Below are 25,147 nucleotides of genomic sequence, written 5' to 3'. Positions count from 1 at the left end.
GTGCCCTCATGAGAGGTTATTGTGCTGCGGTTCCTCTATCTCACTCTGCTTAGCTATGCTCCCACTTCACAGCTTTCACAGGATTGATTCTTTTTTCCGCCTGGAAAATGGAGTCTGCTTGTATGGATGCTAATCCTGGGATTTTATAGAGGTCCCAAACTAAAATCCAAAGTAACAGTCACCTAAAAGCAAAATGTCAAGCACCTGACATAACACGTTTACTCTTGTGCTCCTTGTTAGCTTTCTATGTTCCATTATGTTATATTTTAAACGATGACCCTATTATGCACTTCCTTGCTGTTGAATGCTTACCAATACAAGACCAGGGAAAGAAGACAGCTGTAGCACAATGCCTGGTACAGGGAAACTACACCAGCTAAGTGTAATCCACTATATTCCCAGGGCCTTAAAACTAAAGCTAGTTTATGCTGTGATCAGGAAAATGTACATTGATATGCTTGTTCAAGCCCAGATGCACACAGATGGTTAATCAAACTCAAACCATTACTAGCTCTAACCCAGCCAGCACCACGAGGTAATCATTCTGAACCCCCTGGGATGGAATGCGAACGCTGAACACAAAGACGGAACTGGGCTTCTGGTTATGGCTCCAGACTGGAATTCCGGAATTCTCAGTCCAGATCCCAGCTCTGCTGCAAACTTCCAGTATGATTTTGGGCAAGCCGCTGAATCTGTCTGTGCCTGAGCTCTCCCTTGCCATGTCTATTTAAGCTCCTTGGGTCAAGGACATCTCTTACTAAATGCGTGTTCAGCACTGTAGTGGGGCAGTTACCCTGCTCCTGGGAGAAAAGGTAGGCTGACTGGGGAAGCGGCCACAGCTGGCCCTGATATAAGGGCTAAAGGGAGGGGCTGGGTTAGTCTCACTCCAGCTTGGAGTACGAAGGACCTGGCTGCCTGGGAGCACAGGGTACCTGAAGCAGAGCAGTGCTAGGGAGCTCCAGCTGGGCAACTCCCCAGGCTGGGGCCTTGTTAAAGGCCTAAGGAGGTACTGGGGCTGCAGAGGTGAAGCCCAGGGATAGGCAGAGGTAGCTGGTCCAACCCCCTTGCCAATGATGAGTGGCCATTACAGACTGCAGTTTGCCCCGGAGAAAGGGGGCTAGATGATGACTGGCAGTAGCCACTGAGGCAAGGTGGGCATAGAGGAAGGGGGTTCCCCTGGGAAGGGAGACCCAGAGTGTGGGGGCACTGCTGTGGGGCAGCACCTCAAGGTAAGGGGCACTGGGGTCTGGGAGAGACCCGGGGGCCTGAGGAAGGAGAGACACTAGCCAACAGGAGGTGCTCTGAGTGCTGGAATCAAGCTAAGTCCCAGATGACCAGCAGGAGGCACTGCAGTGGTGAGTCAGCGATCTGCTACAAACAGCTAGTATATGGGGACCTGATCTAGAGAGACCCACTGAGATGTTACCTGAATATATCATATAATATTGTGGATGGTTTGGTAATCTGTGTCATGTGTCCAGATATTATGGTGGTGGCTTACAACATTAAAGAAACTAAACACAAGTAAATCAATAGATCAAATTATAATACAGTTCCCTAAAACCCTTAAAAGGCCAGTGCATTCAGGGCCTCAGCAAGCCTGGAGAATACTCACACACATTACATTTGCCATTTCCTTTTTCCTGTTTGAACGGTGTGCTATTTTAATTCACACCCTTGTTTGTTTTCAAAGTAGACGTTATCTGGGCAAGGACTTTGATAGTTACTTTCATTCGCGTCCATAACCTATATAGAATGGGACTTAACTGGAGAGAGAGAGAGTTAGCTAGGGCCTTTATTATTATTTCAATTACAGTGGTGGTTGGAAGCTTCCATTGAGTCTGGGGCCCTGTTATGCTAGACACTGTGCAAACACCTAATGAGACAGTTCCTATTCTGAAGCGTTTACAGCATAAACAGGGTAGGAGAGGGAATATTATAATCCCCCATTACAGATGGGAATGGAAGCACAGAGAGATTGAGATACACACAAGGCGTCTCTGGCAGAGCCAGGAATTGAAGCTAGATTGCTTGAGTGCTAATCCAGTTCTTAAACAAGACCACCCTTCCTCTCCAGACCCCAGTCCTATTTGAACCCTCACTCAGGTGCGTAGCCCTTACCCCGGGTGTAATCCCAGACACTGCTCACAGGAGTAAGAACTACTCACCTGAGTTTGAAGGTCTGGGCCCTTAGCTTGGTTAGTTTCAACTGTAAAGGTCAAACGTTCTACAAACAACCTGGGCAATGTGACCTTGCACTGCCGCACACTATAAATCTATATTTGGTATTATTCACCTAGCAGCTTATAAAACAAAGATCCGTGCAGGAGAATTGTATCAGACAAACCCATGGCCAGCTGAGAAGGAGATAAAAAAAAAACAAAACACAAATTGCCGGGTGAGCCAGTAAACACACATGCCTGATGCACTCCTCCAAGCACAGGCATGCGAGCTTACAGTTGTTAACAACCAGCCACCTTTTTCCCCACCCAGCCTCTGCCAGGGCTCGTCACCCTCACTTGTTACAGCATGTAGTAGTTCAGGATCTCTGGTCACCCTCAGGTGTGTGTTCTGAGCGGTGAAGCCCAGACTGGCCCATGACCTGACAAACTCAGAGTTTCTCTCTCTCCACTATGGCCTTTCTAGCCACATTTGTCCCCACGCAGTGGAGCTCTTGCAATTCAGGCCCCTGGGCATGTGGCAGATGTTAGAGTGGAGGCGGAGGGCAACTGTTTGAGCCTCTTCCTTATAGGCTCAAGGTCCAGGAGAGCATTTATTATCTGTGGGCAGGAGATTACTTAGATTGTAAACTCTGGCGGGCAGGGACTGTCTTTTGTTCTATGTTGGTATAGCTCCTAGCACAATGGGGTCTGGGCCTCATAGGCGCTACAGTTATACAAATAATGAATAACGATGTTGGCAGGGTGATTGTGACACAGCTAGGTTTTCCCTGCACTCATTCAATACCAATTGTGGTGCTGGGGTGTTTTATTACGGACAATGATGGGCAGGATTCATGTTTCTAAATCAGTCATGAGAACAACCTCAGCCTCGCAAAGCCAGAGGAACAACAATGCACACCTGCCACCTGCCCTTTCCCTTTGATCCCTGCAGCTCTCCCTTTCGTTCTGGGGCCTGACTCTGAGCCAGCAGCTCCCACTATCTCCTCTGCCCCTCGCTCTGCTTTCCCATGGAGATGCTGCAATTCTCAACAGCTGCAGGAAAAGGGAGCCCCTTCAGTTTTGTGCTGGGTTTTCCCTTGTCTGTGTGTGTGTGACCCGGTCCATACCCAGAAGCATCTCTGCCTGTCCTCACTGGCTGCAGCCTTTGCTTGCTTAGGTGGGCTTGGTGTAGGTGGAGGGGCTGCAGCCCGGTCTCATTCTGAAACAGTTGTTTTACACCACTCTGGGCGCATACAGCAACCATCAACAGCCCACGAGGCCTAAGGGAGAATTCCTACACTGGCCTGCCTCTCAAGCACAGGGCAGTACTGGGGGACGCAAGCAGCCCTCAGAGCTGCCTAGGTTATGCCAGGGCCATTTCAGCCCCTCAAGTAGCCTTGAATCTAGAAGGCATAAAGTTGGCTTAAAGACACCAGGAGTCTGAGCACTGGATCAGACTCACTGACTGTACGTGGAATGCCTACTTCCTGCTTTTACTTTCCTGTCTCCTGGGCCTACACTCCCAACCAATCACCTCTCCAGACACCGTACCACTGGACATTATGCTGCCCCTAGGATAAGGGGACGGTCACTTACAGAGCTGTGATTCCGGAGACCTCAACATCTTTTTGGATTCCTGCCATATGGTTTTGCAGTCTTCCTGGAGCTTGTAAAACCTCTCCTTTCTCCAAGAGCTGGACTTCACTTTCAGCAGCTGGCTCCCCTTGAGGAGGAATAACAGATCCCTGTCATCTTGCAGACCTGCACAGAAGAGCATTAGCATTAGTATAATAATTAATGTCTATTTATACAGACCTTTCCATCCAGCAGAGTCGCCAAGTCATATACATACACCAATGAAATGCAGCCAGCTCTGGGCTGGACACCAGAGGATAATTAGCACAATGTAGAGGGAGAGAGCATTTTGCAAAACACTGGGGCAAACTCCTCCCTTACAAAACAAAAATCTCCAGGATCTTTTTTTCTTTCCCAGACAGAGAGACTGGACCCTTGCTTTTATGGTCTTGTCCAAAAGATCACCACATAGTAAACCCCATGATACACAAATTATGTTCTTCATAAGAGTTGTGTTAATGCAGTTTAGATCTTAAAAAGCCAGTGATTAGCATCCAAACAGGGGAGGTATTGGGATCCACTAGTATAGAAGCGGAAGTAGGGTCTTGTGGTTCAGGCACAGACCTGAGACTCTGGTTCAAAACCCCACTCCGCCACTCTTCCTGTGTGAACTTGGGCAACTCACTTAATCTCTCTGCGCCTCAACTCCCCTGCTATGCAATGGGGATGATAGCATTGCTGTCCCTCATGTGGTGGTGTGAAAATCAATACAGTAGAACCTCAGAGTTACAAACTGACAGGTCAACCACACACCTCATTTTGAACTGCAAATGCTCAATCAGGCAGGAGCAGAAACCAAAAAAATAAAAAAATAAAAATACAGTACGGTACTGCGTTAAACGTAAACTACTAAAAAAAAAGGGGGGGGGGAAAGGTTTTAAAAATAAAAAAGATTTAACAAGGTAGGAAACTGTTTCTGTGCTTGTTTAATTTACATTAAGATGGCTAAAAGCAGCATTTTTCTTCTGCATAGTAAAGTTTCAAAGCTATATTAAGTCAATGTTCAGTTATAAACTTTTGAAAGAAGAACCATAACGCTTTGTTCAGAGTTACGAACACTTCAGAATTACAAACAACCTCCACTCCCGAACTGTTTGTAACTCAGAGGTTCTACTTAAGGCTGTCGATTCATCACAGTTAATTCATGCGATTTAACTCAAAAAAATTAATCGTGATTAAAAAAATTAATCACGATTAAACACAGTTTTAATCGCACTGTTAAACAATAGAACACTGATTGAAATGTATTAAATATTTTGGATGCTTTCTACATTTTCAACTATATTGATTTAAATTACAACACAGAATACAGAGTATACAGTGCTCACTTTATATTATTTTTATTACAATTATTTGCACTGTAAAAATGACAAAATAAATAGTATTTTTCAGTTTACCTCATACAAGTACCATACGGCAGTCTCTTTATCATGAAAGCACAACTTACGAATGTAGATTTTTGTTTTGTTTTGTTACATAACTGCACTCAAAAAAAAAAAATTTAAAACTTTAGAGCCTGAACTCCTTGGGGGAGACTTGTATGTCCCCTGCTCTGTGTTCTACCCGCATTCTGCCATGTATTTCATGTTATAGCCATCTTGGATGATGACCTAGCATGTTGTTCGTTTAAAGAACATTTTCACTGCAGATTTCACAAAACGCAAAGAAGGTACCAATGTGAGATTTCTAAAGATAGCTACAGCACTCAACCCAAGATTTAAGAATCTGAAGTGCCTTCCAAAATCTGATCGGGACAGGGTGTGGAGTATGCTTTCAGAAGTCTTAAAAGAGCAACACTTCGATGTGGAAACTACACAACCCGAACCACCAAAAAGAAAATCAACCTTCTGCTGGTGGCATCTGACTCCGATGATGAAAATTAACATGCACTGGTCTGCACTGCTTTGGATCGTTATTGAGCAGAACCCATCATCAGCATGGATGCATGTCCTCTGGAATGGTGGTTGAAGCTTGAGGGACATATCAATCTTTAACCCATCTGGCATATAAATATCTTGCAATACCAGCTACAACAGTGCTATGCGAACGTCTGCTCTCTTTCCAGGTGACATTATAAATAATAAGAGGCAGCATTATATCCTGCAAATGTAAACAAACTTGTTTGTCTGAGCGATTGGCTGAACAAGAAGTACGACTGAGTGGACTTGTAGGCTCTAAAGTTTTACATTTTTTTTTATTTTTGAATGCAGTTATTTTTTGTACATAGTTCTACATTTGTAAGTTCAACTTGCATGATAAAGAGATTGCACTACAGTATTAAGAGAATTGAAAAATACTATTTTATTTTTACAGTGCAAATATTAAAAAATATAAAGTGAGCACTGTACACTTTGTATTCTGTGTTGTAATTGAAATCAATATATTGGAAAATGTGGAAAACATCAAAAATATTTATATAAATAGCATTCTATTAGTAACAAGTGCAATCAATCGCAATTAACTTTTTTAATCGCTTTACAGCTCTTCTTCTACTGTACAATGAAGACTATGACATACTGAGATATTATAGTAATGGACAGCAACATTCATATGAAGATTGAGCAGGAAACACCCTGTCTTTGTTTGTGCAGTGCCTAGCACAGTGGAGCCCTGATTGTGGTTGGGACACGTAGTGAACATTGTAAATGAAAGTCATAATAATCTGAACCTGGGGTTCCAGAGACAGTAGAAATTCTCAACTTAATGCTTTGACCACTAAGCTATTTCCTTTGGGGGAAACCAGATGGCAGAACATTATAATGAACAATATGGAGCATGTGCTGGGAAGAACATAGGAATGGGAGATGATGACAATAACGTCTTACTTCTCCAGACACAGTATGTGTCAGTTTTGAGGTATCATGCACACCTCTTGCCCTATATAAAAAGCCACAATCCAGAGCTGGTTAAACACCACTTAACTCCTTGGCACTAGTCAAATGCACCCCATTAAGTGGAATTTTTGCCAACATCTTCCTGATTAAGCAGCACGCATTGGTATTCACAGTCATCAGGATAATTCAGTTCCCTAGGACACTTCCCAGTGTTACATAATGCAGCATAAAGGTCATTCCTGCAGTGTGATTCATAACAGATAAAAGGAATTTGAGCTGGGCTAGGGGATAGTAATGTGATTGTTGTGCAGATTTCCATTGTGTCATTTATTTCATTCCTGCTTTAAACATACAGCTGATGTGAGCCGCTACCATCTGGAAGGGGCTGGTAACAGGCTACTTAGGCACCATTTCAGGCATGAAAATCCACAGCTGATTAGTACCTAGTTTGTCTGCAGCTAAGAACCTCCTGTGACACATCAACAGCAAACACCTGACGGGTCAGACAGGAAACCTAACTAGGCTTAGCTACAACTGAAGGAGGTATAACAGCATCATACTTAGAGCTGAAATGTGTCTTTAAGCTACAGGCTGAGCTGGGGATAGGGGGAGGAACAGCTGATCACCTGAGTCAGTGTTGCCAACCCCAAACATTCAGAGTTTATGAGCCAGCCCCCAAAACTGGTGTGGCCAGCTTGAGATAGCTGTCTTTTTTGTTCTGTGTTTGTAAAGCTACTAGCACAGGGGTGCCCTGGTCCATCACTGGGACTCGTAGATGTCATGGTAATACAAGTAATATATAATAACAACAACAGCAGGGCCAGGAGTATGCGGACAACTGCACCGGTGTGTGCTTGTAGGCTAGAGAAGAGGCAGAAAGACTGTGCTGTAGTGGATCAGACCAAAGGTAACATTTTAGGTTCCTAAGCACAGCCCGAAATCTGGGTAAAAATAACTCTGGATTTTGGGATTTCAAGTATCTTCCTAGCAAGGCTCTCACAACACCTTACAAACATTAAGTAACTAACCTCACCACACTCTGTGAAATGGGTGAGTATTATCATAGCCACTTTACACAGAAACTCAGGCCTTGGGACGTTAACGCGCAACTTGTCCAATATCACCCTGGGAGTTTATAGCTAAGTGGGAACACGGTCCAGGAGCCCTGGGCCTTAATCTCTCCGGGATCCCACCAAGTCATTGCTCGGTGATCTCCTCCAGGGCACAGCACCTGAACACTTCCTCCATCCACCTCTGTCATGTTGCCTGTTGCCCTGTGGAAAGACAGCAGACTTCACTCTCCAGGCGTTTTCCTTGTAATAGATTTCACCAGCACTAGATTACTTTAAAGAAGCCGAGAAGTAGGCCGAGATCCTCAGGCTGGCTCAAGGAGTCAGAGGCAAAGGGTATTAGAGGAGATGAGAAATGAGATGGAGATCCTGGCAAGGTTATCGAGGTCTCTCTTTCCCCAGCACTGCCTTGGATATTACATTTGTTACACACCTCTCTGTCTGAGAGCACCACTGGGCCTCTGAGCTTTCTCTCATTGGGTGGTGATCAAAGTTAATTAAACTAGGACCTGATCACCAGGGATCACCGTGATAAAAAAAACCATAAAAATCAGCATTTTTCTGTGATTAAAACGAAATGCTGAACTTTTGTTTCCCAGGCCACAATATATACAGGTATCAGCTGAACACAATGTTTTATTGATATTCAGTTGAACCTCATTTATCCAAGTTCTCCATTAACAGAACCATCAGTCTGACAGTGGCAGGATTCAGGTAGTCAGCCCCAGGTGAGTGGGCTCCAGCTGTCAGCACGGCAAGGGAATGACCGCTCGAGCCCCTCTCCCATCTTAAAATAAGGGATAGAAAGCTCTTTGCCAGTTCTCCTAATCATCCCAATTTTTGATTATCCGATCTGGCTCCAGTCCCAATTAAATCAGATAAATGGGGTTCCACTGTAAATTTAAAGCCATTCAACAATCAACCACCAGTGGAGGAGGTCGCACGCACTGAACAAGCGTCACTGGTACTTTCAGTAAAATTTAGTTCATAGTTAATAGGTGTTTTTATTTTTTTCACAAAATGTAAAAACTAAAGATCTTCTGTAAAAAAGCAAATTCTGCATTTTTTCATGGGAAAATGATTTCTAGGATACCTGCTGATCACTTTCTTCTTCTAGGAAACTCCCACAGGAAAGTTCTGGGTTTGGGGGAGAACATGAGCCTTTCCCCTCAGATCATTCCTGGGTAGGGTTCACTCTACTCATGGAACCAGCAATTGCCGAGATCCCCCAGGCTCACAGATGGATGAGATTCATGCAGCTCCGGGGAGAATCTACGGAAGCCCAGCATCAGCCAGGTGGAGGTATTGTGCCTCCACCCCAGCACAGCTCTGGGCCCTGCTTCCAGCTCCACTGCTGCCTCTGTCACTATGAAATGGGTGGGAAGGGATTTCACACAGTGGAGAAGATAATGCAGATCTGAGCGTGGAAGGAACTGATCAGTACATGAATGCGTAGTGAGTAACACCCATTAACCGTAACATGTTCCATTACACACATGCACTGTGTTATGCACAAACTTTACATCCTGCTGCCACAATACATTAAACACGGGCATCAATGGGAAAATAATGTCAAGTGCTGACAATATGCTTGGCGCTGTACGAAACCCAGTGGAAGACACGATCCCTGTCCCAAGGAGCTTGAAGACTAAGGGCCTGATCCGACAGCCTAGCGAATACTCCCGCTGCTTCCAGCGGGATCACGGAACACCAAATTGCATGTGAGGACGCAAGTCTCTACGGACACACATGACCTGGGTGGCCAGAGAGAGGCTACAGAGCCCTGCATGGTTTGCTAGTAGGCGCATCACAGCTCTTCCAACTAACACTGAGAGGCTGGGCAGAAGACATATGGACTTTAGGAGGAATCTGAACCAAGAAAGCAGTCACCTTGGATGACCTGGGCAGAGGGAGGTTCCAGGGAAAGAGTCTGCAAGGAACAGGATGGGAGAGAGCAAGGAGGCAGGGAAGCTAGGAGGAAATGAGAGCAGAGAGGGCAGAACCAGTGGACAGGGAAAAGGCAAGGCTGAGAACTTCAGGAAAGAAAGGGGAAGCTGATAGAGGGGTGTGACTAGCTCCCTTCTCCTGCCCCCCATGGGCACTGGAGGCTGGTATAGGAAGGAGCACTGCAGAAAGGGATCTGGGGGTCACAGTGTATCACAAGCTAAATATGAGTCAACAGCGTAACACTTGCACACAAAAAAAGCAAACATCCTTCTGGGATGTATTAGCAGGAGTGTTGTAAGCAAAACCCAAGAAGTAATTCTTCTCCTCTACTCTGCGCTGATTAGGCCTCATCTAGAATGTTGCATCCAGTTCTGGGAGCCACATTTCAGGAAAGATGTGGACAAATTGGAGAAAGTCCAGAGAGGAGCAACAAAAATGATTAAAGGTCTAGAAGACGTGACCTATGAGGGAAGATTGGAAAAATTGGGTTTGTTTAGTCTGGAGAGTCCAGAGGGGACATAACAGTTTTCAAGTACATAAAAGGTTGTTTACAAGGAGGAGGGACAAAACTTATTCTTGTTAATCTCTGAGGATAGGACAAGAAGCAATGGGCTTAAATTCTAGCAAGGGAGGCTTAGAGGTTGGACATTAGGAAAAACGCCTGTCAGGGTGGTTAAGCACTGGAATAAATTGCCTAGGCAGGTTGTGGAATCTCCATCACTGGAGGTTTTTAAGAGCAGGTTTCTCCATCACTGGAGGTTTTTAAGAGCAGGTTAAACAAACACCTGTCAGGGATGGTCTAGAATGACTGATAACGTTTACTCTGGTCTTGAGTGCAGGGGACTGCCTAGAAGACCTCTCAAGGTCCCTTCCAGTCCTACGCTTTTATGATTCTATATTGACACAGGTCCTTTTGGCTAGAGAATAGTTGTTCAAATCTCAGCCATACCAATAGTGACACGAAGTCCAGAGTGAGCTACCCTCTTTCCAAAGTGTGGAAGCACACTGGTATAGATGAGCGGGCACTGTCTGCGGTATAACTGCTCTGAGGATAACTGTGGGTTTTGCTCTCCAGAAGAAGGATGGTCCAGTGGTTAGGGCCCTAGCCTAGGCGTTAGGAGACCTACGTTTGAGTCCCTCTTCCATCACAGACTTCCTATGTAACCTTAGGTACATAGGTGCTGGAGCTGGCGGTGCTCTGGTATCCCCGGGCTTGACATGATTTCCATCATATACAGGGTTTACAGTTTGGTTCAATGGTTCTCAGCACCCCCACTATACAAACTGTTCCAGCACCCCTGCTTAGGCAAGTCACGTCACTCTTCTGTGCCTCAGTTCCCCCTCTGTAAAATGGGAATAACAGTCCCTCCCTACCCCACAGGGATGCCACAAAGATAAATACATCAGAGACTGTGAGGTCCTCAGATATTATGGTAATAGATCCCAGATAAATACCAGAGAGAGACAGCAATGCCAATGGGACAACGCTCCTAGGCGTTTATTTGAACTACTTTCTATAAACAAATCTTTTCTTAGCAGGCTCTTTATCTCAGACTTGATTTTCCCATTGACAAGATTTTCTTGTCTAATATCCTGTTTGGAGCTAATGGGACTTGCTTTGAATATCTACTTTCTGCATCAATGGGAGATCCATCCACTGTGGCTTCAGAAGTTTTTGCATGAAAGAAACCACAGTCACAATACACACCAGTTTTATTACCAGGTTATTTAAAGATCTTGCAAACATTACAGAGTATGCTAAGGACATTTCTTTCCAGTTATATGATAATAACAGAACTTAAATTGGGAAAATAGTAGGCATACTTCGCATTGAGGTCCTTTACCAAGCCCTCCACACTGGTCGATTTCCACCTTAGGTCCTAAACCTGCAAAGATTAGGCTGCAGGACTGGGGCCTTACTTAGTTAGCAGCCTCTGCATTATACAAAATATATTTTGACCCTCAAATTATCCACATATCTTTGTATGGGTCAAAAAAAAAATTTTTAAATCTCCCTAAATATGGTTTCAGAAAGGCAGCCACCTTCTGATTTAGTTGGGGATTGGTCCTGCTTTGAGCAGGGGGTTGGACTAGATGACTTCCTGAGGTCCCTTCCAACCCCGTGATACTATTCCCCTCTCCCCAGTAAATACCAACCACATAATCCTGGGCTATTTAATGTACAATATTTAGAGTGAAATGTGTCATATTTAATAATGGTAAAATAGTGTCCCGACAACATACAATACTACAGAGTAGATGAACCTTCACAAACAAAGTCCCTGACCAGGAAGGATTACAATTTAAAGACCCTAAAAATGACACCCTTTGTAACCCCAACACATGATCGGTCCCAACCTTACAGTGAAAATTTCAGTGATGGCGCTGAAATAGAGACCCAGAAGACAGAGGCACTCATGAGATGTGTACATGAGACTGTAACAATAGGCATCTCCATATCGTCTACAGATGAGTAAGATTTATATGCTTTGACACTATTTTAAATTTCAACTACTGTAACACACCCACACCCTGTGTCTACTATCTGCAGTAGCTCAGATCTAATGGTGTTAGTTTAAAAAAGCAAACAGGTCTTTTGGATAAAATTCAGAGCAATGCTGCAGTAAATTCTGAAACTCCTCCAACTTCCACCAGCACCCTTGTAGCCAGGGTATATCTGCTGAGAGGAAAGACGCTAAGAACAAAATCATCCCTGGTGTAAATTCACACAACATTAATCAGTGATCGGTGAATAACGTAGAGGTTAGGAAACTTGCTCTGAATTTCCTCCGGTTTTTTGTAATCAATCTAATTCAGACCCTTGAATGCAACTTTAGACTCCATAGTAATAATAATAAATAATAAGAAAATAATAATAATTAATAATGTAGTCCTGATAAGTACTAAAACCAGAGTGGAAAATCACTGTGCCCTATACATCCACCGTATAGCCATCAACAGCTCAGTTATATTTCAGCATAAGTGGAACAAGAAGTGATTTCGAAATGGCCTCTTTGCCCAAAAGATCCAATCTTCCTCCATGCCTGAAACCAACCAGCTTGCACATCTGGAGGCCGGTGGTTAGCGAAAAGAAACCTCCGGAGTTTAAAAATAGTTTCGGGGGCTTACTTTTGGGTGGGGTCGAGACCAGGGCCCCTGCCACCGCTAGGAAGAGAGTGCCAAAGACCAGATTTAGAGTGGCCGCCAGGAACCCAGCACCGAGGAATTGGCTCTGACTCGCCCCTTACCCAGCCGGATGCCATTCTGCCTTGCCACTCTCTTGCTCTGCTCCTGCGAGACGCTGTCCTGGGATTTGCTCTGCTTGGGCTGTCTCCAGAAGCACTGCATGGTCCAGCCTGGGATCCAGGGAGAGGCACGGGGCTGCTGGAGCGGACGGGGGAGCAGTCAGCCGCCCTCGTCCTGCTCTGATCCGGCAAGTCCCCCCCCCGCCCCGAGCCCCCAGAGATTGTTATTAAACAACGTCCCAAGCTTCAGGAAGCACCAGCGGCAGGAGAGGGAGGAGGCAGGCTGGGGGTGTGGCGCTGGGCATGTCTCTCCTCCCGGCTTGCTCGCAGGCAGCAGAGATTGGAGGAGAAGTCGCAGCAGCTCCCGCGGTGGCGAAGGGCCAAGTCGCCCCGCAATTAAACTCTTTGCGCGTCACCGCCAGGGGCAATAAAATTCCCAGCTGCCCCCCCCCGCCCCCCGCCCCCCGCCGCTGCTCGGGGCGTGTCGGCTCCGCGGGCTCAGAGAGGCACCGGCCGCAAAGGATGGTTTGGAGCCAGCCTGACAACGTCGCCAGCGCGGCTGGTCGTAGGCTAGCAGCCCCTGGGGGGGCAGAGGGGCTAAAGCGCATCCTTCAGCGCGTGAAAATAGGGGTACGAGAGCCCCAGTGCGCCCGAGACCTGTGCATTTTGTGCAGTGGAACCGGAACAGTTTGGATAGCGGGGAGGGGGGGTGCTGAGACCCACTGAACAAAACTGTAAGCCCTGCCTGTGATGGAAAGCACTTCAAGCCCCAGGGTGCTACCGTACCCCCAGCACCCCTGCGTTTGCATCCGTTGTGGTGCATGCGCTGGACTGGGCATCTGGGTCCAGGGCCCAGTTCTGCCAAAGATTTCCTGTGTGACCCCAGGCAAGTCACTTACTCTGTGGCTCCGTTCCCCATCTGCAAAACTGGGATAATATTTCCCTTCTCCCGCCCTTTGTCTGTCTTATCTACTTGTACTGGGAGTTCTTTGGGTCACTAGCACAGTGGTCCCCATCCTTTCTGTGGGAATAGCATATTCCTATTCCCAGAAGACACCCCGCCGCTGAAATGCCTCCGAGAAACATTTCGGTGGGCGGCTGTACGGCAGCCGTGCTCGGCGGCCGCATTTCGGCACCGCGGTGTCCTGCGGGTGCACACAACTGCCTCGGCAGGCACCATTGCGCCCGCAGGCACGACGTTGGGGGCCCCTGGCCCAGCACAATGGAGCCATGATCCAGCTGGGGCCTCTAAAGACTACTGAAATATAAGGCATAAGACAAGCTCCAAAAGAGCAGAGCATCTTTCTTTTCTAAATCCTGGCTGCCACTTTTAGAGGTGAGGTCTTCGCTACACTAGCCTTGTTTCCCTAAAATTTCCTACAGTTCCTGCCCCATGCGCAGCTTCTTGTGTGGGTAACAAGGAGAGGAGCAGTGCTGCCTAGTGGACAGAGAACTGACTGGGACTGAGGAGAGCTGGGTTCTGTCACTGTCCTGCTGGGTAACTTTGGGGAAGTTACTTCACCTCTCTGCATCTTCACTTCCCCCAGTTGTAAAGTGAGGGCAATGCTACTGACCTCCTTCCTTTCAGGCTTTGAGATCTAGCGGTGATAAGAGTAAGCTACTATTTATTTCTAACCCTGGTTTTAGTCTCTCCATAAGGAGTCTAAGCTAGTCATTGGTTTTTAGATCAAAACTCCAAGTGGCAGAGAAAAGAGTTTCTTTAGTACGCGGAGGGGTGGGGGGGGGGCACTTTAATCTAGTGCCACTACACTCTGTCCATTCTCACTACACCTTTCATGGAAACCATAAATCAAAACTCATGCGTCAGCACTGAGAATCTGGTTCCTTTGATCAAACCCAAGGACATGATCAGAATAATTTGCCACTGCCCTCTGCAGAGTTTAATAGTGAAATGCCTCGGGGATCAGTGTGAGCCACTGATGGATCTTGGAACTGCAGTAAACAAACAAGATGTTGTCATATTTAGCCAATGTGATTGCAAACCACAGACAAATAACTAGAGGATAGGGGAAATGCATTCTCTGGCTAGGAAGTTACTGACCATTTTAACCAGGGAGTAGACAGGTTAGAGGGGGAAATTTCTCACTTATAAGTAAATCACTGGGGGGGGGGGGGACTTCTTCACAGATGTGTAAGGGCCTGCTCCTGCAGAGTGTTCTCTGGCAAGGCTCCCATTGGGAGTTATGGACTCTAGGGAGCAATCCTACCTTGGCTGGAGATGGACTGGATGATCTAATAGGTCTTATAATATCTATGGACTGCAAGACTGGGCTCTAAACAGCACTTGGAATTCACACAGCATGGCACTGGATACCAGCCTAATTAAACAGAAAAACAAAGCACCATAGCATAGCGTCAATCACCTGGCAACACTGGCAGTTTGCTTCCTTTAACATGTCTTGCTGACCTGGCAGCAGCTAGTGTCACTCCCCTAGGGTTCCACCTTGGAGCACACAGAACATCTCTGCTTACTGTTCTTACCAGTACTAATTCATTTTTAAACAATGCAGGTTGCTCAAGTGCAAGAGCTACCTGATCTTCAAGATTGTTCTGAGTAAAGACTTGTCCCCCTTCACTGAAGTTGGACAAACCTTCTGGAGCAGTACGGGCATTTACCCAGGTTAGGCGGATCACAAACACAGCAATGTGCAAGCTAGATTTTACTTTGGGGCTTTGGAGACAGGAAACTCTGTTTGGTTTTAAAACAAAGGTGAAGGCTTTGAGCCAGAAAGCCTTGCTTTGGGAAACAACAGATCTTTATTTCATTGGAGTTTGGGGTTACATAAAGGTGACATATTTTACAAACGATGCGTATATCTTCCTGATGGTGAGAGGATGATATTATGTGTTATACAGTATTACCTAATCACAATATGTGTTACAGGATATCATGTTACATTCCAGAGCTGGCTACACTTCAGCGAGTATATGTTACAGGCCAGATTCTCCTACCCTTACTCACACTGGATAGTACCTTGCTTGGATGCCAGTCCTCTGAATGCTTCCTCAACCATGCAACTTTACCCATATGAGCAATCTCATTGAAATCACATGAGATTACTCGTATGACTACAGTTTTCCCTGTACATAAGTGTTTGCAGGATCAGGGCCTTAGTGAGCAGTCCCACTGATTTCAATAGGGTTACTCATGCAGTAAGGCACTACTCATTGTAAGGATGGCAGAATCTTGTCCCAAAGTTAGCGAAGTACTTAGGCCCAGATCCTCAGGCCTAGGTGCCTTATTTCAAAGGAAGTTAGGTGCCTAAATACCTTTGAGGATCTGGGCCTTAGATGCCAAGGAAGTGGGCACTTTGGATGGAGAGAAAGGTGGGGATCCTAGGGACAGTAAAAAGGAAACCATCTAGGGATTCTTTGGAATGAAAAGGAGTATATATATGTATAACAATAATTATACATACAGTTCACAGCTTCAAAGCATTTTCCAAATATAGTAATTACTCTCCACCACACTCCTATTAAAGGCAGGCAAGGGAGCACTATTATTTTACAGGAAGCAGATCAATTTTTGAGCTTTTGGGGGCAGGAACTGGCCTTCTACTCTCCATCTGTACAGCATCTAACACAATGGGCCTGTGATCTTGAAGGGGGTCTGATTACTGATTACTACTGTAATACAAATAACAGAAAAGTTAATTGATTTGCCCAAATTCATGACTGATTTGGGATTAGAACACAGGAATGCTTGGCTCCTAGCCCCATGCTCACACAACCAGAGCACAAGGCCTTTTGGTGACCTAAGATGCTGTCACTCATTCTTATGTAAGAGATGCAAGATCCTGTACCATGAATAATCATGACTATATAGCACATGCCCATTATGTAACACCTGCTGATGTCAATGGGAATTTTCCCCAGAAGGCAAAGGTCACACATTACAGGTCCTACACCTGTAAACATAGGAAAATACATCTTTCAAATGACACTGTAACCTCACCTCCACTTACTGTGCTTGCCCTGTTAATGTCAGAATTCCTTACAAAATGGCAATAGCATCAAACTCTGACAATATTCCCAAAACTGGGGTCTGCTAAATTTTCTGTCATTATGGTACGTAAAATAGGAATAATGTTATTCCGCAGAATTATAAGCCTAGTGCAAATAGAACATTCACTGTATTGTCTTTTGGAAAATGAGCACAACACCTCCATCATTAGATACCGACTGCTCCTTGGAGAAACGTACTGAACAATAGTGAAAAGAACCAGCGCTACGTTTCCTCTCGTACCTTCCCAAACCCCTGATACGATCTCCGAAGAACTTGAATTGCAAGAATGTGAATGTCTAAAGGTGAAGTGGGAAAAGTTTCCTAATTCCCTTCTCTCAGGAGGGGCTGGAATGAGCCCATTGGGCGAGGTACTCAGGAACTGCACTCAAACCTATGTTTCACACAAGGGAAAACAACAATATGCTATTCACATCAAAATACAAAGAAGGGACCATGCTGCAAAATTTAAATCCAGATCCACAATCAAAATTGGCTCCGCGATTCTAATTCAACCCTATGAGTACATACATCTATAGCAGGGGTAGTCAATAGGTGGACGGCGGGCCAAAACCAGACCACCAGACGCTTTTGAAGGGACCCCAAAAATCTTTTTATTTACTCATTATCATTATTGTTATTATTTTTTTATTATTTTTCTCTGGAGTTTGGATCTTGACTATACCTTGACCAACAAATTTGGATCTTGACAAAAAATAATTGACTCCCCCTGGTCTATGGCAAATTAGGATGTAATTGTAATGCAGGTAGGTGTCCCTGTACAAGCTTTAATCTAGCTAGCACGGATAACAGCGAAGACACGGCAGCACAGACCCTGGTGTGAGCCAGCAACCCGAGTTCACGTCCAGGATCCCCAGCAGGTTTGTCCTGGGTGGATAGTTCACACTGAAGGCTATGCCACCACATCCTGACTACCACTGTTACCTCTGCCAGCTAGATTAAAGCTTGTGTAGTTATGCCTCCCTGCACTGCAATCACGCCTTCATTTGGGATGTTGATATACTCATAGTTTACTGAACTAAGGCGATAGCTACACTACAGCTGAAGTCAACGTAAGTTATGCCGTTCAAGGGTGTGAATTAGCCATCCCCTCCCAAGTGACATAACTGATGCCAATTTAAGTGCTGGAGTGGACCGCAACTGTGTCGGTGGGAGAGCTTCTCCTGCCAACATAGCTGCTGCCACTCGCAGGGGCTGGAGTAAATTAAGCCAACGAGAGAGAGACCTCTCTCCCGTCGGCTTAGAGCAGCCACACAGAGAGCTTACAACAGCACAGCTGCATCAGTGCAACTGCGCCACTGTAAGCTCTCTAGTGCAGCCATAGCCAAACTGTTACATCTCCTCCTGCATGGGGCCTAAACCATGTAATGCAAAGCGTAGACGTGCATTCCAGAAACTAAAAACAGGAGGAGAAAGCAAGGACTCAGATCCACCCCCTGAAAAAATCCCTCCAGGCAACATTCATTAAATGCCAGATTCAGATACTCTTCATCCGGCTGAGCAGCACCTTTCTTTGTGACTAGCCCTACTGAAACCAATGGGACCACTCCCAGAATAAGCTACTTCTCAGCTGCACTAAGGCCCCTTTACACTACTAGGACAGTCCCAAGGAGACTAGAAACTGAGAATCAGGCCTGATGTGAGTGAGGGTAGGAGGATCTGGCCCTAAGACATCACTGTGGAAACCAATCTCTATAGAGAAGCATTTGTCAAAGGGAATGAGAACCGTGGGAAGGGGGAGCGCTCAGCTTTCACAGCACTCCTTTCCCTTGACTATGGTTCCTTTCAAGGTTAATCAGAGGCCATGTCTACACTGAAAACACTCCAGCTGTGCCACTGGACCACTTCAGTGTTGACACTACAACAGTGAGGGGGATTCTCCCACCCCTGTAATTAATCCACTTCCCCAAGAGACAGTTTCTAGGTTGACAGAAGAATTCTTCCATCGACCTCATGCTGTCTACACTGGGGTTAGATTGGTTTAACTATGTCTCTCAGGGGTGTGGATTTTTCGTTCTAATCCTAAGATATGTAGCTATGAAAGTTTTCAGTGTAGACCAGCTCTTAGTATGTGTCAGGCAGGGTCACTGCAATATTACAAATTTATTTGAGTATAAGTGGGCTTTAGCCCACGAAAGCTTATGCTCAAATAAATTTGTTTGTCTCTAAGGTGCCACAAGTCCTCCTCCTTCTTTTTGCTGATACAAACTAACACGGCTACCACTCTGAAACCTACATTATTACTGCTATTCAGACTGCCCGGCGAGACATCACTTTGCCACCCTTGAGGACAGATTCTGTGCTCTGTTACTCCAGTGTAGATCTGGAGTAACTCTGTTGAAGTCAATGGAGTTATACCAGTGTAAAACTGTTGTGAGGCGAAACTATGTATGCAATATGCCTGTTACAGCAACTGAGACAGTCAAGATGCATGTAACAGCACTTCAGACACTCTTAGCCATTGTAAGTAATTCCCAGGTCGTCTCAGTGTTAGAGGGCTAACTTCCCTTCTAATCAGCCATCATTCTCTACACACCATAATCTGCACTAGAGCTTTCAAACTGTGTTGAGGAAGGAATCTAAGAGAGACCGAAGGTGACACTTCCTGGGGGTAGATTTCATTTTTCTTAGTGAATTTACTGCTGGTGAGAAGTGCAGAATTGCTCTCCATGGCCCTACACACCATCTTCTAGCTAAGCATTTATGTTACTTACATATCTCTATAAGTTTAAAAGAACCCGCGGCAGAAGAACAAAGAAATTCCTCATCAACAATACCCTTGGCTTGTCCAGTGTGTCCCATGCTTCCAAGGAAAGTAGTGACTTCCAGGCCTATGATTCTGCCGCTTCACAGTTGTTTGCATTTAGTTTTGCATCGTCTAGTACATAGAATATGTAACAAGTTCCACCTTGTGGTGACGCTAGGAATAAGCTAATTCACAAAGCAGGCAATGTGGTTTCTAGCCTCATATTTCACTGCAGGTTTGCTTAGACTTAGAATTTCTCTGCCTGCTCCACTCCTCCCTTCACAACAGCGAATGTGCTTGAGAGATCCTTTTACTGGTGTTAGCCCTGATCCATTTTGTCTTGTGAGGGCTTTGAAGTTTACCTGTTGAGCCACGGATGTTCACTTTAAACCCCTGCCAGGCCGTTCCAGGGATCTCTCTGAATCTGTGGCCACGCTGCCACTTTCAAATACTAGCATGGGGTCTGCCTGCAATAAGTAATTTTTCAGCCATTCAAAAACTGCATTTCAGAGCAGTGTTTGAATGCTGCTCGGGGACTGGGTTTTGAATCCTGTTCTCACTTGACATGGTTGAGTGCATCTGATGGTGTTGTTGGAGAAGTAATGTGGAACCACTAAACCAGTTAGGAAAGCTGTTTCATGTAACAATATTTCACTTCCGTTGACGAAACCACATTACTGAAACTTCTCTTAAATTTGGATTGTAAGTTCTTGGAGGCAGGGACTCTTTTTGTTCTGTGTTTGTACAGCACCTAGTACAATGGGGTCCTGGTCCGTGTAATAATTCTCCCCCAAACCTGGTTAGATTATTGCTAGCATGGACCGGGCTATGGTTCCGAGCTTCAGAGTGAAGCTGAAAAGCAGGGAGAATTTCCCAGCTTTGGGGGGTTTGCTACCAATTCAAAATATAGCCCTTGTTTGCAGAAAGGTTCAGAAGCCCTTCAGTGAACCTGGGGCCTGAGTTTCCAGCAAGTTGGGACCTATGTATGGTGTTAACTGGGAATCGTGTGAAATTGCACGGTCACAGGAGACAGGGTTATCTACAAGCACATCATACTTCTCTGTGGCTTTCCTGCAGCCACACTTGGTTACATCTCTTTCATCGGTGTGTTAGGTGGAATTATTCTTTGCTCCCCACATCATTTGCAATGATGCCTGCCAGCTGGGCTGGCCTTGGGGAAAATGTCGCCCTGGGAGAACTTGTATTTTGGCACCCCTGGCCCGTGTTGCCTCACCAGGCTCCCCACCCTCCATCGCCCCCAGGATCTGCTGCCTCTCCCCCACATTGCCCCAAGCTCCCTTCCACAGCCTCACACCCCAGCCTTGCCCTGCTCCTTGCCTCCACGGCACCCCTCCCCCCGACCACAGCACCCAGGGCAGTCTGTCACACTGCCCACCCGTAAGGCCGGCCCTGCCTGCCAGTGCTGTGCATTCAAGGTCAGCAGTTGAAGATCCTCATCCTGGCCTTCCTTGCCCCGCACAATCTCAGCTCTATCTCTGCTCTCCCTTCCCCCTCTCCCCCATTCCTTGCACCCCTTCCAAACTTTTCACCTCCCCTCATTGCCCTCTCCCACTCTCAGCTTTATCCCTGCCCCTTTGCATGGAGCAGCCTCCCGACTTGCCAAGTGTGCTCCTTCTTCCTCTTCAAGTTCCTCATGAAGGCCCATCCCCGCACAAATCCACCCTACAGCTCTGCCTCCACATGCTGGCATGCCTGAACTGTTGCCCCACATATTATTTTTGTCTGTGCTTGGGCCTGGTCTTCACCCTGGGGTCCATGTGCATTTCAGCACCCAGCACAACAGGGTCCCAATCCCAACTCGGGGCTTTGGGTGCTACCATCACTATTCAACCCCTGAGGTTAGTTATGTGTGGGTTAGGAATCCTCTCCAGTGTAACCGAGAGTCCTGGTCCCTGCCTTTCCCTATCAGGAATTAACTGTGCTGCAAAGATCAGCACAGTGCCAAACCTTTGGGGAGGTGAAGAGATGGCTGCAGACGACTCAACAGGAACCCCTCTCTGCCTAACAGTGTTAGATTCCAAACAGAGCTGGTCCAGTGCCCCAGGTAGAAAAGATAGAGGACTATGACATATGGCTTCAAGGGTTTAATTCAGGGAGGGGAAGGGGACAATCCTCAGGACCCTGATGGGGACATGGGAAACAAGAAAGTGAACCATTCAATAAGGATTTTATGAATACTTCTAACCCCTTTACTGTTGACTCCCGCTCCAGTATTTTTGCTGCAGCAGAATGCAGTAGCCTTCCTTAAATGTGGCTGTGGCCCTTCGCACACCGTATAGGCCATGTTTTAACTGATGAACTGTGATAGAAACGCCAGGTAGAGGCAGAAGAGAAACAATTAACGGACTGCAGAATCCGGCTGATTTCTTGCCCAATAAATGGAGATGGCATTTTACAGAACAAATAATAAGATAAGATCTGAGCCTTGAGGTGCCTACAGTTGAACCAAACAAATCCAGACATGAGGCACAGAAAAGTTAATTGATTGGAGCTGTACTGGTGTAACTGGCAAAACTTGACCAGTCCAGCTCTCCGCCCATCTCTCTTTAACAAACCAGCCTACAAATTCACTGAGCGCACTTTCACTAGCTTGCAATACACGTATTGGACTCTTATGGCTTTTTAGTCTGTACGATCCCTTTAATGTCTTTAGAGTCATAGTGTTTAAGGCCAGACGAGACCCCCCATATCATCCAATCTGACCTCCTGTATATAACAGGCTACCAACACCACCCAGTACCTGCTAGCTACCGTTTAGGACCAACGTATTACAGCCCATAGGAGATTAAACTATTGTATGCCGCAGGTAGAGAACTGATTAAGTAAAATATACCCAGATAATCTTTTAAGAACCACCGGATTCATTAAGCTCAGAATTATTCTGTGCTTGTTGTTTCTTCTGATGTTCTTCTCTTTGTTAATTAATTTTGTAATATACATTAATTATTATATCTCCACTAGACCCAGATTTAGAAACAGAAGGAGCCTCAACGTCTATCTGCCACACTGCCCACCCATTTTACAATGCACCTATCACCAGAGAATCTGTGCGGTTTAGACACTTTGACATACATGATGGGTCCATATTTCCCCTGATCCTGCACATAGGTAAGCATGTGAGTAGTAACGCTGCTCACCTGAGCAGTTTGGCATGTGAAGGTACTGCTGTGCTTGTGTGTGTGCATGAAAGGGCTCTAATCTTTAAAATTGCCATTTTAAAAAAAAGTTCTAAGATTATGCAGTATTTACTTTTTTGCTTCAGACAAACAGTGAAGAATACAAACAGCCACTGAAATCCTGTCTAACAACTAGCCAGTTCCCAAGACTCAATAGTATCCACTTAAAAATGACCTAGAAGTCAGAATGGGAATGATTCCTCACAGTTTCAGATGCCTTTCTCGCCTTTCTTTTCCCTGATGAATAATGAAAATAATGAATAATTCCCCTGCAATGACTAATATTAACCCCAATTTCACCCCACAGACGGATTTCTAACATCTGACAAACCTGGAGGAAAGATATCCTGAGCATGTGGGAGCTTACCCCCCGCCCCCATTTCTCTCGTTGAAAATGGCTGATTATATTTAGTGCCACAGATATGCATGGCACTTATTCATTTATCTATCTATATATTTCAGTTTAAATTGCCTCTATAACAAGAGATCACCTAAACAGATGCCTCTGAAAAAGAATAGGCACTTTGAACACACTCTTTCAACATCATAATATCCCATTATAGTACATAAACCATAGGTATGCATGGTGCTTATCTGTTTCTGCTCATTAAAGAGAATAAAATAACATGAAGTGGTAACATAATAACATAGTAAAGTTGAGGAAGGGAATAAGGGAGATCTGATTAACTCCTCTTCCTGTTATCAAGTGTCCTAGTCGTTGTAAATACATGGATTCAGACCACACAAGTCTCCCTCACTGGAAAGGAAGAGGAGATTTCTTCATTTCAGATACATTTTTAAAGTAGCTTTTATCGTGTCTGGGAAGCAGCTCCTCAGGTGGTGTGAACTGTCATAGCGCCAGTGATTTCAAAGGGGCTAGGACAGTTTACACCAGCTGAGGATCTGTCCTGTCCCATTGTCTCAGGCTATGTCTACACTACGCATCTTTTAGTGACACAGCTGTGCCGCTCCAGCCGTGCCGCTAAAAGGTGTGCAGTGTAGTCGCTCTTTGTCAGCAGGAGAGAGGTCTCCCGCCGACAAAATAAATCCACCCCCAACAAGGGTCCACACCGGTGCTTTTCTTTGGTAAAACTTTTGATGTCGGGGTGGGAGTGGTTTCACACCCCTGAATGACAAAAGTTTTATGGACAAAAGTGCAGTGTAGACAAAGCCTCAGTCTCATCATGAAGAAATTTTAGTGTGTTTCAAAAGGATAGTTGAAGCATAACTTTTTGGAATCTTCCATTCATATTATCACAACTCCACAGCCTTGAAACACATTCCGACACACACAAATAATCCCAATGAAAAAGAAATATCAGTTGTTTCCTTGGTGCAAGGTTTGACCAGTGACACATCCCTGTAACATTACTCCCTGCAATGGTTCTATATAAAGTTTTACACGCACGCCCACACTCCCTTCTGGAGGAGTTAGAAAAAGCCCTGCAAATGCATAGATATTTATAGTCCCCACTATTGACTTACTGTTGCAAGGAAAGAAACTGCCACTGTATTCCATTGTGGGGAAAAGTGCAGATGTGAAGCAGCAGCAAAGAGCTCCTGGAACAGATATGCCCAGATGTTGGAATGTGACTTGGTGTGGGAGCCTGACGTGCCAGGCTCACTCTGTTTTCTGTCCTACTGACAAGTCTGTTAGCCAGGCTGGTTGGTATCGCTGGACCCTCACTTTGCGTGGACGTATTCCTCTGGGCTGGTGACTCATTTATTTCTCTGTTGCAGCCGAGAGCTGCTACAGCCACAACACAGAGACTAATTATGAGAGGCCAAGAGCCCAACTGCCTGCTCTGCCCACAGCACAGACCCCTCCCAGCTCTCATGTCCCTGCCTGCAGTGGAAATCTAGGCCTCCGCCCATTGGTTCATCCCAACCCTGTTTCTGCTGTGGCTGAGATTGGCAGAAACACCCTTTCATTCACTGTCTGCTCTTTTCAGAGACATTTACGGTTCACAGAAGAAAGTGGATGCCACAAAACTATCCCAGAGGGTAAGAAGCCCCCAATTCAGAGAGACACTTACAGAAGCCACAGCCTGGGCAGTAAGACTAAATGGCTTGTCAGGAGAAATTGCATTCTGCAAAGGGAGTAAATGTGTGTGGAACAAATTGCCAAGAGCAGAAATAGAATCTGCAAACCACAAGCACACTCAGAATAGACACAGGAACTTAGAGAGGGGAGAATTTACAGGCTATAAATTCTAGACACAGAGGTGGAATGTAAAAGAACTCTGCCCTGCCCCAAAATTTTACT

General features: G+C 45.6%; 1 protein-coding gene across 2 annotated transcripts in view; it reads right to left on the bottom strand.

The window, feature by feature from the left end:
• The window catches only part of PLCD1 (phospholipase C delta 1), a 95,730-nt gene extending 71,078 nt beyond the window's left edge, over positions 1–24,652 (bottom strand). The window contains exons 1-2 of one of the 2 annotated variants that reach the window (XM_084621197.1): positions 24,367–24,652; positions 3,759–3,923 (exon numbers count right to left, since the gene is read on the bottom strand). In XM_084621197.1, coding sequence (XP_084477323.1) covers positions 3,759–3,923; positions 24,367–24,400 — 199 coding nt within the window. In that variant the 5' untranslated portion in view covers positions 24,401–24,652. Of the gene's footprint in view, positions 1–3,758; positions 3,924–12,896; positions 13,144–24,366 lie in introns of those variants that run through there. The other variant, XM_084621196.1, reaches the window with a different exon arrangement.
• Between the last annotated feature and the right edge of the window lie 495 nt (positions 24,653–25,147).

The sequence above is a fragment of the Lepidochelys olivacea genome, assembly GCF_965140295.1.
Source record: "Lepidochelys olivacea isolate rLepOli2 genome assembly, chromosome: 2".
In the NCBI taxonomy this organism is placed as follows: Eukaryota; Metazoa; Chordata; order Testudines; family Cheloniidae; genus Lepidochelys; species Lepidochelys olivacea.
The sequence above is the reverse complement of the archived record's forward strand: the minus strand, read 5'-3'. Positions and strand labels throughout refer to the sequence as shown.